At 39.4% G+C, this 15,067-nt stretch overlaps 1 protein-coding gene across 1 annotated transcript in view; it reads left to right on the forward strand.

Moving 5' to 3' along the window:
* PRKCH (protein kinase C eta) overlaps window positions 1–15,067 on the forward strand; it is a 205,355-nt gene that overhangs the window by 54,755 nt on the left and 135,533 nt on the right. The window contains exon 2 of the mRNA XM_037503471.2: window positions 4,057–4,120. Within this exon, the coding sequence (XP_037359368.2) occupies window positions 4,057–4,120 (64 nt within the window). The remainder of the gene's footprint in view (window positions 1–4,056; window positions 4,121–15,067) is intronic.

Consider the following 15,067-nt stretch of genomic DNA (forward strand, 5'->3'; position numbering starts at 1 on the left):
TAGCTGGTCTTTTATACTTTTGATTCTGTCTTTTAAGGAGTAGAAAATTAAATTTTAATGAAATCCAATTTGTCTTTTTGTTCTTTCATGGATTTTGCTTTTGGGGTCATATGTAAGAAATCTTTGCCTAACTCAAGGTCCTGAAGATTTCTCTCATGTATTTTCCTTCAAGTATAAAAATTCTAGATTTTATATTTTGGTCTAGATCCATTTTTAATTTTTGTCTAGGTTGCAATGTATGAGATGTAGTTCCCTATTTTGTACTTGGACACCAGTGGCTGTAGCATCATTTGTTGACATTGAATTTTTGTTCATTTACCTGTTTGTGCATAAGAATGTCATTTTTAAGAGACCGTTCCTTTCTGGGTTTCCACAGAGCCCAGGAGTTGTCCTCTGCCAAGAGAAATGGTATATAGGAGAGGGGCTTAAATATAGTCATTCCTCTCTGAATGACTTTTACAGAAAGAGTGTTAAGTGTGTGCTTTCCTGAGTTGGCCCTCCCTCCACTCTGGCCCCAGTCCTGTTTTGTTAGAGGTTCTGTCAGTCCTTAGATGATGACATAGCTAACGTAGGCCCTGATATTGGAGGCCATGAAGCTGAGAAAGAGAGTGAGCCCATTGGATTTGGGATCTAGTCTACCTGGAGGCCTGCAACAACAAGCTGATATTCTGCCAAAAAAATGAAGCTCTTAGGATTTGGGGCTGAGCCAATGCACAGGATATGAGAAGCAGAGCTCTGCAGCACACAGAGAGGGGCAGAGGTTTTAGTTGATGGCAAACTCAGCCTGGGTCAGTGGGGCTTCTCAATGAGTTCATGCAGTCTGTAGCTCTATCAGCAAAGGGCGCGTGCGGTCAAGGTCAAGGTTGGTGATGATATTGCTCTCCCCAGTGAGAGTCAGGTTATAACTGCAGACTGATATTATTTAAAGGGAATATGGAAAAACTGTGGCATATCTGGAGGAAATTGATCAAAATGGTGAAGGAGGAGGAAGTCAAGCTGCTGAAGGAGCTTGGGATGTTCATGCTTGTTAATTTATTTACTCATTCCTTCCAAGAACTCAGTCCTCTGATGTACCAGGCAGGGTTCTAAGGGACAGGGCATAATAACTACCACTTGAGGGATCCCAGCAATGGTCCCAGAGAGGCATAGAGTTGCTCAAACGACTAAAAGAAGTCTGGAAAGGGCTCCTGTAAAGGTGTTTTGAGTTGAGTCTTGAACCAATAGGAGTTTGACAAGTAAAAAAGATTTTCCAGGCAGAAAGATTGCAAGCCCCAAATCACTAGATAATAAGCTTCAGACAGGTCATGTGTATTTATGTCTATAATTTTGACTACGTTCCCTATTAAGCTTCTAGACCCAGAACAAGTTTTGTTGATCTCTCAGGTTAAATGAAATAACTTGCCAGTTCCTGAGGGTATGGAGTTGCACTTACTCCAAAAGTGTCAACTCCAGGCCACTCATCCTGGCCGGGAGCTTTCAGTGTTGTGAAGGGCAAGGCCTGGGTCACCTGTCCATTCTGGAAGTAGGGTTGGATTGCATCTGAACCATTTGGACTACTTGTGAGGGAAGGGATAGTTCTTGAACGAAGCTCAAGTGCTGTTTTCAGATGCTGGGGTAGATGTTCTATCTAGAGCTACAGCTGAAGGGGAAAGAATTAGGGCCAATGAGTGGAAACTATTGCTTGCTCCATTTCTGCTCTTAGAGAAAGACCTTTCTGTGAAATATAGGAGTGAAATATGCCAGTTGTGAGGTTGCCTTATTGACTTCCCCTAGGACTTTGCACACAACCAGTATGAAGAGATGATAAGGGCCCATCAGCACAGTGGAAGGAACAGATGACCTCTGAGTCCACATTTTAAAAACTGTTTCTCTGTTAGACCACAAGGAATGCCTTTTGACATTAAAACTCAGGACGTTCTTACTTACACATGCACACAGACTGCCACCAGAGGCTTCAGGGCATAGCACTTTTCCTTACAGCGTGGTGTGTTCATATTTTCTGGTCCATTTTATTCTGCCTAAAAACCTATTGTATACGACCTCACCCTTAAGATTTCATGTCCCACTGATGTGTCTCCATCTGCATGTGTAAATCCCAGTTCTAAGGTCAGAGGTCTCAGCTAGACTGAAGGGTGAGGCTTGAACCTGGCTTTTTCCAGAGGAAAAGGAGGAAGCAAATGAGTTTACTTGTGAGAACTTCTGCCTCTCAGCAGTGGCATCTCATGAGGTCTGAGGAGTGCCTACTCCTTCGAGGGCCCTCAGGGCAGTGTTGGCAGGAGTTTAGCTGCCGTGGGCTGCAGGGTTGGAGGCACTCTGGCAGTCTGTCCTGAGGCAGGCGGCCTGCCTTCTGTGCCAGTTTACGTTGTGAGGTCGAATGGGAGTGCATGTGTGTGTTCTCTGCCGGCGTTTATGTTGAAGGTGAGGGAGTGGCTTTTAAAAATAACATATTTTTGGCTAGAAACAAGTCAAGGCAGAGAACGGAGACAATTAGAGACTGACATCCTGTTTAGTCATCTCTCCAGAGAGCTCTATTTTCAGAACTGTTCTATAAAGGCTCACAAGTAGTGTTCAGGTAGTCAGGGGGATGTTGTTAAGTTAGTGGTAGTCATGATGCAGCAGCAGATTTGAACACTGGGGTGACTTACAGTGTGGCAACCACATGGATAACAGATTCTATGCAGAGAAAGGGAGGGTTGGTAAGAATAGACTATCAATACAGATAAAACTTTTTCAGCCTGTACGAAGCAAGCATCTTTTATTTGGAAAAAGTGTATAATCAGGTATGGTGTGAGCTAGGGTAAGGTCAGTGTGTTTTCTTTCCTTCCAGTCTTTGTCTCCAGTAGGTATAATAACAACGTTAAATAGAAGTGTTAAGGCTCTTGGAGAGCATTTGATGTGGCTGTGTCAGAATCTATGACATCCATGAATGATGTCATGGATTTGCAGGCAGTTGGGCTAAAGCTTAGGGTGGGCAAGGGTCTTGCCCAGAGTCTGGAGCCTGCTGTACAGTCCCTTTCATGTCCTGATCTAGTTTGGGGCTTTTTCTGTGATGTATGGAATTGTTCTGTTGCAGACTCTGCTTCTCTTGACCTCATTCCTGTAGATGAAGGGTCAAAGGCAGAGCTGGGACCATAGACCCAATTCATGTATTTGGAGTCTGCAGAAATCTACAATCCAAGACTTAGAGATGTTCAAGGCTCATGCCAAGTGAAGGCAGTGATCTGAGCAGCCCAGATAGTGCTGCCCATCCTGGGGCCAGATCGAGGGTCTTTGGGGACCTGGACTATATGCAGAGGATGGCATCTAGGAGGAGACTCTGGGTGCCTCATTTGTGGGTGCAAATCTTGATATCTCAGCTTACAGATGAGAGCTTTGAGGGATATTGACACTCCCGTGAACAGTCTGAGCAGTGAATGGAACATCACTGCCTTCCTTAGTGGGTCCTGAAAACAGTATAGAGACAGCACTCCCCTCTTGGTACATTTTCTTCCTAAAATTAAACATTTGCAGTTAGTTGTCCATGCCCACTGGCTCACTTCCTTGTATGTTGTTATTATTTCTCTATTTCATACACTTACCATATGGTTTAACAAAATGCTTCCATTCACTGCTCAGCCTTAACACTTCTATTCTACATGGTGTACATAAAATAAGGATGTCTCAAAATAATGACTGAAATTTTAGGTGCATCTTGATCTCTCAAAGCTGAAAAAGAATAAAATTCAAGAGAAGGGAAACATTGGGAGAACTCTTTCTTTTAGATTTACTTTTCAACTCATACAGATTTTTTTTCAAAGATTTATTTATTTATGCATACAAGAGCTGGGGTACAGGCCAGAGGTGTGGAGGGTGAGAGGATTTGCCAGAGACAGAGTGGGGAACAGAACAGGCAGATTGACCGAAGTACACTGCTGATGTTTGTGCTTTTACTCAAATCACTCAATTCTTGCCCCTCTACTGTTAATTTGTATGTTTTGGCATTCTTAAGAATTTTTGATACCTACAAAAGATACTTTAAAATTAGAATGTAACGTACATTTTTTTTTCTCTTTCTAGGTGGATCTGGAGCCAGAGGGGAAAGTATTTGTGGTAATAACCCTAACAGGAAGCTTCACAGAAGGTAAGAATGAGTTTCGGTGGTTTCTGGTATATGTGATCATAGTTCATACGCAACAGGAATTTCTATCATGGAAACTATAAAAAGAGCATTGTGTAAAAGACATTTTTTTAAAAGTCACTGTTTTAAGTTATACTCGCTGGTATTTTGTTTGTTGTCTAATGGTCTGTTGGTTTGGTTTGCCAGATTCAATCCCTTTGCCAAGGCTGGCAATCTTGTATTTTAACATACTCACTGAGTTTTTGTGTTTATTCATTATCATCTTAGCTGAATTGGTTCTTGCCTCTATTGGTTCATGCCTTTTAAAATGTACTTTAGATTTTTGTTTTTGGGCCAGTGTTTTAGCTCACTCCTGAATATGTTAAAAATATTTTAAGGATCATGTTCTCTTCCTTAGAATCCCTTATCTTATTCTGTTCGTTAAGGGGTTCTGTTTCTCATCCCCTATTGCCACCCGCACCTCCACTCCCTGATTATTTTAATATTGAGGTGAGATTTATATGCAGTGAGATGAACATATCAGGAATGAGGAATTTCGAGTTTTGGCAAATGCTTGCAACTTTGTAACCAGTAGCTCAATCCAAGATATAGAACATTTCCATCTCTATGAAATGTCCTTCCCCATCGGTATAAAACGCTATATATGATTCAGAGGTATAGACTCATGTCTTTTCAGATGTATGTTATTACACCACGTCCGGCCACCAAGGTAACTTGAATTTTGGCATGTGCTTTTTCCTTATCTATTGAGATGATCATGTGATGGTTCTTTAGTTCTAGCAGGCCGTTGAATTGCTGGTTATTCCATTAAAATTATGAAGGCTTTTTGAGTGGGACTTTTAAAAATTTTTTACTTTTCCTCCTTAGTGTTTTGGCTAATTCCATAGTCCTAGGACATAGTTTTCATGCATAAGACGTAGCCAGTCTGGGGTTTCAGTGGAAAGCCCAAGAGGTCTTGAGTCCCACAAGGGTAAAGTGACTTAAGTTTTAAACTTTCTCTACAGTGTAAAACAGCAGAAATATGAATTTATTTCTTTTAGCATTCTAGTTCTTACATTTTTCTAGCCCTCTCTGAGTCTCCCTTGTATAGGCATAGTTTCAGAGGGTTATGGATTTGAGGAGTTCACGTATTTGGAGATTCTTCTTTCTGTGACCCCATCCGTTCCAGGATTTCTTTGCTCAATTTCCAACATCTAGTATATATCAATCTTGTCATTTCACTCCTAAAGCCAGTGGAACTGTAGCTTTCTGTTTTAATTCTCTTCTCCCAACTCTTGCATCCTGGGAAATGGCTTGTGAAAATGGGTCTCACCCAATGCAATGCCCTTCTTTCACCTGTCAAATTCCCTCTAGTTTCTGCCCTTTTGGGGTAGCTCTCCTGTGTCTTCAACTAATTATTTCAAAATTTATTTCCCAGAGATTTTGATTGTTTTTGGTGGGAGGTTTAGGCCAGTATAAGTTATTGCACTATTACTAATTCACATGAAGATCTTTGAGCATATAGCTTAATGTTTTGTCCACTTAGCCCAGGTTATTTACAAATTGGCCACAACTTTGAGAAATGATTTTTTCCTCCTCTCAACTAAACCTTATTTATGTGGGTGAGTTGATTTTATTAATGTTTTTCAATCTGTTTTCTCAATTATTGAACCTTACCTTTTTGCTTTGACACTGAAATTAGCAGAAATTTGGGATAGCTGAACATGAAGAAAACTGGAGGCTCTTCTCCCTGATCATTGGTCCCTTTTTATTTCTCTTGTTATTTTGGATATGCATGATTTGTGAGAAAAATAATGAATCTGCTCATAGCTCAGTTGAATAAAATGTAATATAATTTTATAGAATATTGTTGCAGGAACAAGGGAACAATGTATTTTCATAGCACATGAAACATGGCAGAGCCAAGGGGTGGGAAGAGCCATGGGGAGATTTGGAATGTGCTGCAGTACTTTCTGCACTGAATTGTAAGGGACCGATGGAGAAAATGATGCATGTAAGACCAGGTCTGGTTGTACCTTGGCCACTGCATGACTTCATTTTTTAGAAGTATGCCAGCTCTCTAAGACTACATTTTATAAAAGATTCTGTCTTCCTCAACTGTATACTAGACACATCAGAAAATTGACACTAGAATATTCTTCAATGTTCTCATTTAGTAGATTTGGTGATAAGACAAAAGGGATATAAATTCTTACTAGGAATGAGTTCTTACCAGGTCTTAGCAATTGTTTTCCTTTCAGAGCTGACCTTGGGTAAAATTATGAGGTAGGTTGAATTCATCCTTGGTAATTCCACCTCCTCTCTGAGGTTAGTCCTTCCTGCTTTATGCCTTCAAATGTCTCTTACTCCAGTAAGATGTCCAGTGGTCTTTTCTCTCCAAAAATGTTGCCAGTGAGAGAGATAAAGAATTCATGAACTAATTCACACTAAAGTGATAGTGATCAATATCTTAGTGCTCTGCCTCTTTAGGTGTGTTTGCATATTTTAAAAGATGTTAAAAGAGCTAGTTTGTCAATGAGAAATAGACTTTAATATTGAAATTTTAGGAATGGTGGCATCTATGTGTGGGGCATAGTATAGAACCTCAGATCTGTTCTCTCACTATATATATGGGAAATTGTCTTGTCAGTTTGACTCCTGGGCTGGGGCTCAGCTTGAGCTTGCTGTTGCTGCCGCTGCTTTAAGTCACAGCTTCCTTATCCATTGCAAAGGCTATGCTGGGCTGCTCTCTGTGCGTGAGGAGGGCTCTGTGCAGAGCCCCTCCCTTCTCCCAAGATGCAGCTCTGGCAGCAGCCTGGACCGGGCACTGTGAGCATGGCCCTAACTTGGTTTCTCTCTGCCAGCCACCCTAGACTACCCCACGTTCTAAAATGGCAGGCTGACTGACAGACCATTTAGAGCTCAGTTACCTCTCTTGGGTGCTAAAGAGTTTGCATAAAGAAGCAGTGTGAAGTCAGGCCTGCATTGTGTGTCTTGGACTGTGTGTTAACCTGGGCTTCTGAGGGATTGGCAAAGCACCATAAATGTTTGGTGAGCTTCAGGAGGCATCTAATCCCTCTCACAGGGTTGCTCTGAAGCCCAAATGACATTATGCACAAGGAAGTGTTACAGAGTGTAGTGTGTGGTGTGAAGGATGGTGGTGGAATCCTTGTCTCCATGTTCCTCTTGTCATAGCAACAAGATTCTTGTCATTTTCCCCACCCCTGCCTGGAACCTTTATATATTCAGCAATTTTGCTCTTTTTCAACACTGATTTTGTTTTATCTTAGAGCCCTCGAGAATTCAATGGACAATTAGGAGTTTCTTTCCATGTCTCTGATCATTTCATGCTTACCTGTAGGAGTTCTGCCATTAGCTTAGAATCTGCAGTCCCAGAGATCTTCTTAAAAAATACAGGGGAAAAAAAAAAAACTTACTTTAATGGAGCTGTAGGCTGTGATATACAAGATGAGTATTAGGAACTACTGATGACTCCTGTCTTATTTTTTTTTATCTTTAATTATACTGAAATAGCAGCTAAGGCAAAAAGGATTTGTTAAATATAAGAGAAGTGAGAAATGATATGAGAAATACCTGCTGGTGCAGACCTGTGATCTCATCATAGATGCAGGGGCGATGAAGATGAACAAGATGTTGTCCTGAGGGAGCTCAGTGGAGAGAGGGCAGATATACCCCATATGTGCAGTGCAGGGGCCCAAGTTTATGACAGGAAGAAGTCCAAGGCTTAAGGCTGGACCACAGGCATATATAATCAGGTTAGCCACAAGGTCTTAGAGAACGGCAGTTTACAGAGAGGCAGAGGTGAGAGGGCAGGGACAAACTGAAAGCAGGGGGGTGTCTGGAAGGTCAGGGAGTGTGGTGGGAAATGTGGGCAGGCTCAGGAGGGCTTTGCATTAAGGCTTGCGCAGGACAGCCTGTCTGTCTGCTGTGCTGGTTCATGCTGAACAGTGCTACTCTTCACTCTCAATTTATCATCAGGTTAGATGATAAATTGCATGGTCATGCCACTTCCAGGCTTGTGGAAGTGATGGGATGGCAGTGAAGGGCTTTCAGGAGAGAGAGAATTGGTATCTGATTTGATAGCAATAGGTTCAAGGGGTGAGGGGCGGGGGGTGTGAGAGTGTAAGAGGAGACAAGGTTGTGGACAGTCATTAAGAGACTGTGATGTTGTCTAAGGGAGAGACTAGTAGAGTTAGAGTTAAGCTGGAATCTGTGTGGATGGATGGAGATGGGGAAACATCCACAAGAGATGTAGAAGCAGTAAAACCAACACTGCGTTTGGATGTTAGGAATGAAGATGGATGAATCTCAGATGATGCTGTGGAGTCATCACACTAGAAACAGGGATGGAAAATGATGAACTCAGCTTTGAACAACTGGAGTTTGATGTCCTTGTGGGTAAAGATGGACTTTTGCCGGAGACGTGGGTCTGAGATAAGGTCTAGTTGTCAGTGTGAGACAGGTACAGGGATGAGGGGGCCCAGAAGACTTAGGGAGAAAACCAAGGCCGGCTGCATAGCAAGACAGGATCACAGATTGTAATTCGTCAGTGTAGCCCAAACTATGTTGAAGGTTTACTTAATGAATACCCATTTTGTTAATATATTCATTACTCATTCAGTAAAACTTGAGTGCTTGCTGTATGCCAGGGATGATTTTGCCAGATAGTATAACATCTTCCAAATTGGCACCAAGATGTTCACTAATGAAGTTTGAAAAAGAACAGAACGTAAAAGGCTTTGAAAAGGAATGTTTGAATTGGCATTTACAGTAGCCCTCAGCATTTGATGCTGTAGCGCGCCATGTGCAGGTTTATGCTAAATGCTTGGATGAGAACAGATGAACCTGCTCAGAAACCTACAGGGAGGGCTCTTCATTGGACTAAGAACAAGAAAAACTCTGTGCGGAAGTCTCACGGAGCCCAAGGCAAAACCTTATCAACAGGATCAGAAACCTGTCTCCATTGTTTATCTTGAGAAAGATGTTGTCACTCTTGATCAGATGCAAAATTCCCCTAAGCACTGGTACTGAAGTAGATACAGTTGAAGTGATTTAGTATTTTGAAAAAAGCTGCCCATATCACTCTATTTCATTTTGGCTAAACCTTTGTGGGTCATGCAACCAGGTCTATAATCTTATCAAGCTCGAATTTCTTTCTTTTTTCAAAAAAGATTTATTTTTACTTATTTATGCATGTAAGAACTGGGGCACAGGCCAGAGGTGAAGGGGATGAGAGGGTTCACCAGAGACAGAGTGGGGAGCAGAACAGGCGGATCTATTGAAATAGGGGAGCAGCAGGCAAGACAGGAGAGAGGTCTGCTGTGCCATGTGGGTTAGCTCCCTGGCTGGGGATCAAACTCAGGCCGCAGTGGCTGGCCATAGCTTGATAGCACTGAGCCATTAACCTCTGCACCACCAGGGAGGCTCACAAGCTTGTATTTCTTTTTCTTTCTTTCTTTCCTTTTTTTTTTTTTTTAAAGAATATGCTCTTTATTTTCCTTACAAGAAAATGACAAGTTGAGTAAGTTGAGTATTGTTAATTTTCAAACAAACATTATTCATGAATTAGCATTTTTTTTGATAAATGCAGATTCAAATTTTTCCCTTTTTATTTATTTTTATTTTATGTTATATAATTCTTACATCATTTTTCATTTTTGCATGCTTGAATTTCTTAAAGGGGTCAAGCAGACCTGAATTTTTCAGTGCACCTTCCAGATGATGTCACTGTGGCCCTCTCCATGGTGGCCATGTGGTTGGACTTGTTTTTATCTGGCAGAGCAGAATGAAAATAGCAACAACAGGTTGAAAGAAAGGAAAGTAATAAAAATGCATCAAGCTAAATTCCTAACTGCTCTGGAAGAGAAATTGAAAGAAATTAAAGTTTTGCTATCTCTTCAGATGAGGAGAAACCAAAAAAGATGTTATGGCATTTTTATGCTATTAAGATATTTGGCAGTGGGTTTTAAGACTGAAAGAGAATGTAGCTTTTACATGAATGAGGTTTGCCTGGACTTAGGTGCCTCAGGCTTGAATGGCTGGCCCACAGAGAGAAAACCAGGCATTACCTGCCTCCTCCTGAAAGCCCCCACACCCTGTATGTGAGGTGGGTGAGGTCTTTCTGGATCTGACCATTAGTTTGGAGGATGTGCAGGGAACAGGGGAACGTATTAAATGACACCATGGGTTGTAATCAGCAAAATCCATGTGCAGGACAAGAGACTTGGTTTCCTTGACCAGAAATTGGAAAAAAGAAATTAGGAGGGAAAACTAAAAAAATAGCAAAAATGAAGACATATTAACCCATTGCAACATGTGGACTTTGTTTTATCCCAGTTGAAATGCAAATTATAAAGCCAACAACTCCCAAGAGCCAGCTAAGGAAATGGGAACAGTAACAGGATACATGATTAATATTAAAGAATTGTTAATGTTACTTAGCTATAACTAAAAGGGTATCTACTGGAGATACATTTTACGGTATTTACTGATATTTGAGATTGACTTCCAAGTAACCCAGAGGTGGGAGGAGGGGATGGGTATGGATAAAATCAGATTTGCTCTAAGATGTTTGTTGAGCTGGGGGATGGCTACATGTGAGTTCATTATACTATTCACTCTGCTTTTGCATGTGTTTGAAATTGTCTTTATTTATTTTTAATTTTATTTTTATATATTTTTACATCATTTTTCATTTTTGCACATTTTCATCTTGGTTATATTCCCCATTTTCATCTTGGCTATATTCCCCATACAATTCCCACCCGCCTTACTTTTACCCTAATCCCTCCTCCCCGCCTCCCCCCGCCACCCCTGTAGTGTGTCTCTGATTTATGGTTGCTTGTTGATTTTGATTTTTACTTTATTGAAATTGTCTTTAATAAGAAACTAAAAACTAAAATGAGATATTTAAAATACATCAATTTCCTTGACAAAGCCCCAAATCTAGGTTACCTTTATGACATCAAAATGATGCTTTAACTTTGAATGAATATTACCTAGTTTTATTTATAAATTTGAGCTATTTTTTTGTCTGTATAACTTTTACCCTTCCCAATTTTTATGTTTAATGAAAAGGCACATTAAAAATTTTAAATTACTAAAGTACTTCAGAAAGATTTTCTAAAGTGCTAAGTACTAAGCTGTGAGTCAAAAACTGCAGGTAGGAAGAGATGAGTAAGTTAATTCCTATCATTCCATCAGAAAGATCACACTTACAATGAATGACAAGCAAATCATCTCCTACTAACAATTACATAACATTTTGTACTTGCAAAGTTTAATTTTAAGATTGCTTCCTAAAAGAATAAAGTAAATCAAAGGAATTAATGTTTGAAGGATCTTTATGAAGATTGTAAGACAAAGTTCTTTGTGTGTGCCTCTTCCCCATAGAGTTCCCAAGCAAATTTGGATGTCTTCTGTACCAGTGTACAGGGGAAAAAATTTCTTAACAAACAAAAGCAGCCTGTCATTTGTGGATTTGAAGCTTGTCTAGTAAAAAACCTTTCTCTTCTGCTAAAACATTGATTTCCCCCTTCTTTTTATTTTATTATTTTTTTATATTTTAATTAATTTTTCCTCACATAGTTCTCCCTCCACCATTTCACCCTGAACCATCACTATTTTCCCATGTGTTTATCCCTCCCCCGTTTTGCTCCCCACCCCCTCCTTCTTTGCTGTATGCCTCAGTTCTATAGTCAGTTACTAGTTTTGACTTTTTCTTAACCTTTTGCTTGGTTTCTTTATATTTCACATGTAAGAAAGACCATTTATTATTTATCTTTTTCCTTTTGACTAATTTCAATTAGCATAATCCCTTCCAGCTCCATCCATGATGCTGCAAATGGCATCAATCTGTCTTTTTTAATCGCTGAGTAATATTCCATTATATTAATATAATATACTACTACTTTTCACTGCAGGTGGGATTGTAAACTGGTCCAGTCACTATGTAAAGCTGTGTGGAGGTTCCTTAGAACATTAAAAATGGATCTACCATATGATCCAGCAATTTCACTCATAGAAATCTACCTAAAGTACTAAAAAACATTAATTCGAAAAGAAACCTACACTCCTATATTTATTGCGGCACTATTTACAATAGCTAAGATATGGAAACAACTCAAATGTCCCAAAATAGATGAATTGATCCCCCTTTTTATTGTTACTTGGAATCAGTGCACATTTCTCCTGCAGAGAATATGTAAAGTGCACTTGAATGTTGATACCTGCTTATTTTTTCTACTATAAGGTGTACATTTTGGTGTAGAGTAAGCGTCTCATCTTTTTCTTTTTGTACATTGCCTCAGTTTTGAGCTAAAATTTCCTGTGTCAAACCACTGATTTATAAGTAATTATGTTCTCTGCCAAATCCTGGTGACCACATCTACTGAGGCAAATGAGACGTGTATTACTGCTTGCACACTGAAACCCACAGCTTCTTACTGCGCTAATACTTGCTGCACGTCATTTTTAAATGGAAAAAAATTATCTCTAATGATAGTTGATTTTCAGTATTTTTCTCTCGTTTCAAGTCTGTGAAAGCTTGTTTAAAGCTTGTTTGATTAAAAAAATTGAGCTTTAAAAAAATTTATTCCTTCAGTTTATTCAGCCTGTGGAGTCAGTGCCCACTTCACTTTCCTAACTGCCTGCTGGCCCAAGCAGTTCCTTGGAGACCACTGCAAATGACTCTCAGGTTGAAGACAGGGTAGGAGAGAAAGAAAGAGATACTGAGAGATGGGAAAAGGGGAACTAAAAAAGAAGAAATGATATTTTTATTGAAATTAATTGTCCCATGCTCTAGTTTGCTTGCTCCTCTTCTCTATAATATCCATTTATTGAATGCGTTCTGAGGGCCAATTACTCTCCCAGGCCTGTAATTTAGCAAGTAGCAACAGCATTCTTTATTTTCTTTCTGGTAGCAGAATCACCTTTTACCTTAGTGATTACTTCTGCACGTTCATACCTTCCAATATATCATTTCATTTGCTCCTCACAACAAACTTTTGAGGCTAATTTGATACTCAGAGGGAAATGGTGAATCCAGCTCAGAGGTGCTATTTGCTGTGGTTTCCTGGATGGTAAGCTTTGGAGCTTGTATATAAGCTCAGATGGGGATGTAGGGGCGCAGGGTCTTCTAGGTCATCATCGTGTTTTTGTGTTTTCTCTTTGTTCTACCTTGGGAGAAAGTATCTTGTAGGTCATATAATCCTACCTTGAGTGTTGTATTCTGCAATGATGTCTTTTTACAAGGTTCCCCTTGGGTCCCTCAGTCTTCAACCTAAAGATTGGCATTCACTTCTAACTTTGGAGATGTGTTACTGGCAACAGATAAGAGGCATGTATCAGAGAGCTCTGGGGGACTGAACTTGAGGTTTGTTCACATGGTTTTACTTCTGTCCTCTGTAGGGTCTTTTAATGTGGACCTTAAGCTAACCTAAAGAAGAAAATAAAAATAAAATGACATCAGCTTAGGGTGTGCTATCTATACTTGCCAAATTATACTCCAATCATCATGGGCTTCACCCTGACTACTTCTCTTATTTTCATTGACTATTGAAAAAACTCTTAAATAATAGTATTGTTCAGAAGTTTTCAACTGGTTCTTGATGTGTGATCCTGCAGACCCCTGGGGGTTCCAGAGGAATTTTAGTTTTGAATTATTTTCCTTATAATATGGAGATGTTACTTTGCCCTTTTGAATATGTTGACATTTGTACAAATGGTGCAGAATGGATGGTTGGCAAAACTACTGGTGCCTTAGGATAAATTAAGCCCAAACTGTATGGTTGTTAGTGTAGTTGTCGTATTCTTCATTGCCAGACAATTAGAGAAATAAATGTAGTTTGACTTTAGAGTGTCTTTGATGAAGCAGTAAACATTATCAATGCTATTAAAGCTCAAGCCTTGACTAGCTATATAATATTGAGTGAGGCATTTCTGCTACATGCTGAAATACTATTGGCATTTCTGCTACATGCTGAAATACTATTGTGTCTCAGGGAAAAGCACTTGTATGATTGAGTTGTTAGCTGAGCTAGCCATTCATTTTCATTTGAAAGAATGACAAACTCTATTTATGGACTTGGGGATTTGTCATGTATTTTCTTAAAAATGAATGAGCCTATTACTTTAGGAAAACAACTGTGAGCATTTGATGCCAATGAAAAAACTGAACCCTTCAAATCATCATTAAATTTCTGGAAAATTTATATCCACCATTGTGAGCCTGACATCTTCCTAACACTTGAAAGGACCTTTTTCATGAGTTTGTTGCTATTAATGAACAGTTGTGATTTTTTAGTCTTATGTAATGAAATATGTCAATGTTTAGAAAATCTGCATAACTCGGTCAACCCCTATTTTCAAAATGACTAATGCAAGATGCTACAAAATCACGAAATAATCCAGGAGCCATTGAGAGTGTAAGAGAGACTAATGGATTTCATGTAACAGAACTGTTCACGGAAAGTTCACTGATTATGCTTTTAGATTCCACATTATGACTAATTTTTAAGAAATTGCCACTTGTAGAGTTATGATATAGTATCAAAGAAGAATATTCACAATTATCTGAAAAGGCAATTAAAACATTCTCCCTTTTTAAACTATTCTCTGTGTGAGGCTGGATTCTATTCGTATACTTCAACTAAAAAAAAAAATACCTAAACAGATTGGCAATAGAAGTGGATAAAATAATTCAGTTGGTCTCTAAGTCAGATATGCAAAATTGTACAAAAGTGCCCCTCATTTTGTTTTGGAAAAAAAGGTTCTCTCTCGTAAAAATGTTATTTATGTTAATATGTGTATTTGTTACTGTTTTCAATGAATGAATATTTTAAATGTCTCCAATGTAATGTCTAATATGGCAAATGCCAATGGTGAAAACCTAGAGAAACCAATACTCTGAACTCGCAATGATTTTTAATACCATAACAGACCAAAATATTT

The sequence above is a fragment of the Talpa occidentalis genome, unplaced genomic scaffold (assembly GCF_014898055.3).
Source record: "Talpa occidentalis isolate TD23 unplaced genomic scaffold, MPIMG_talOcc4v2.1 talOcc4.11, whole genome shotgun sequence".
NCBI classification, from domain to species: Eukaryota; Metazoa; Chordata; class Mammalia; order Eulipotyphla; family Talpidae; genus Talpa; species Talpa occidentalis.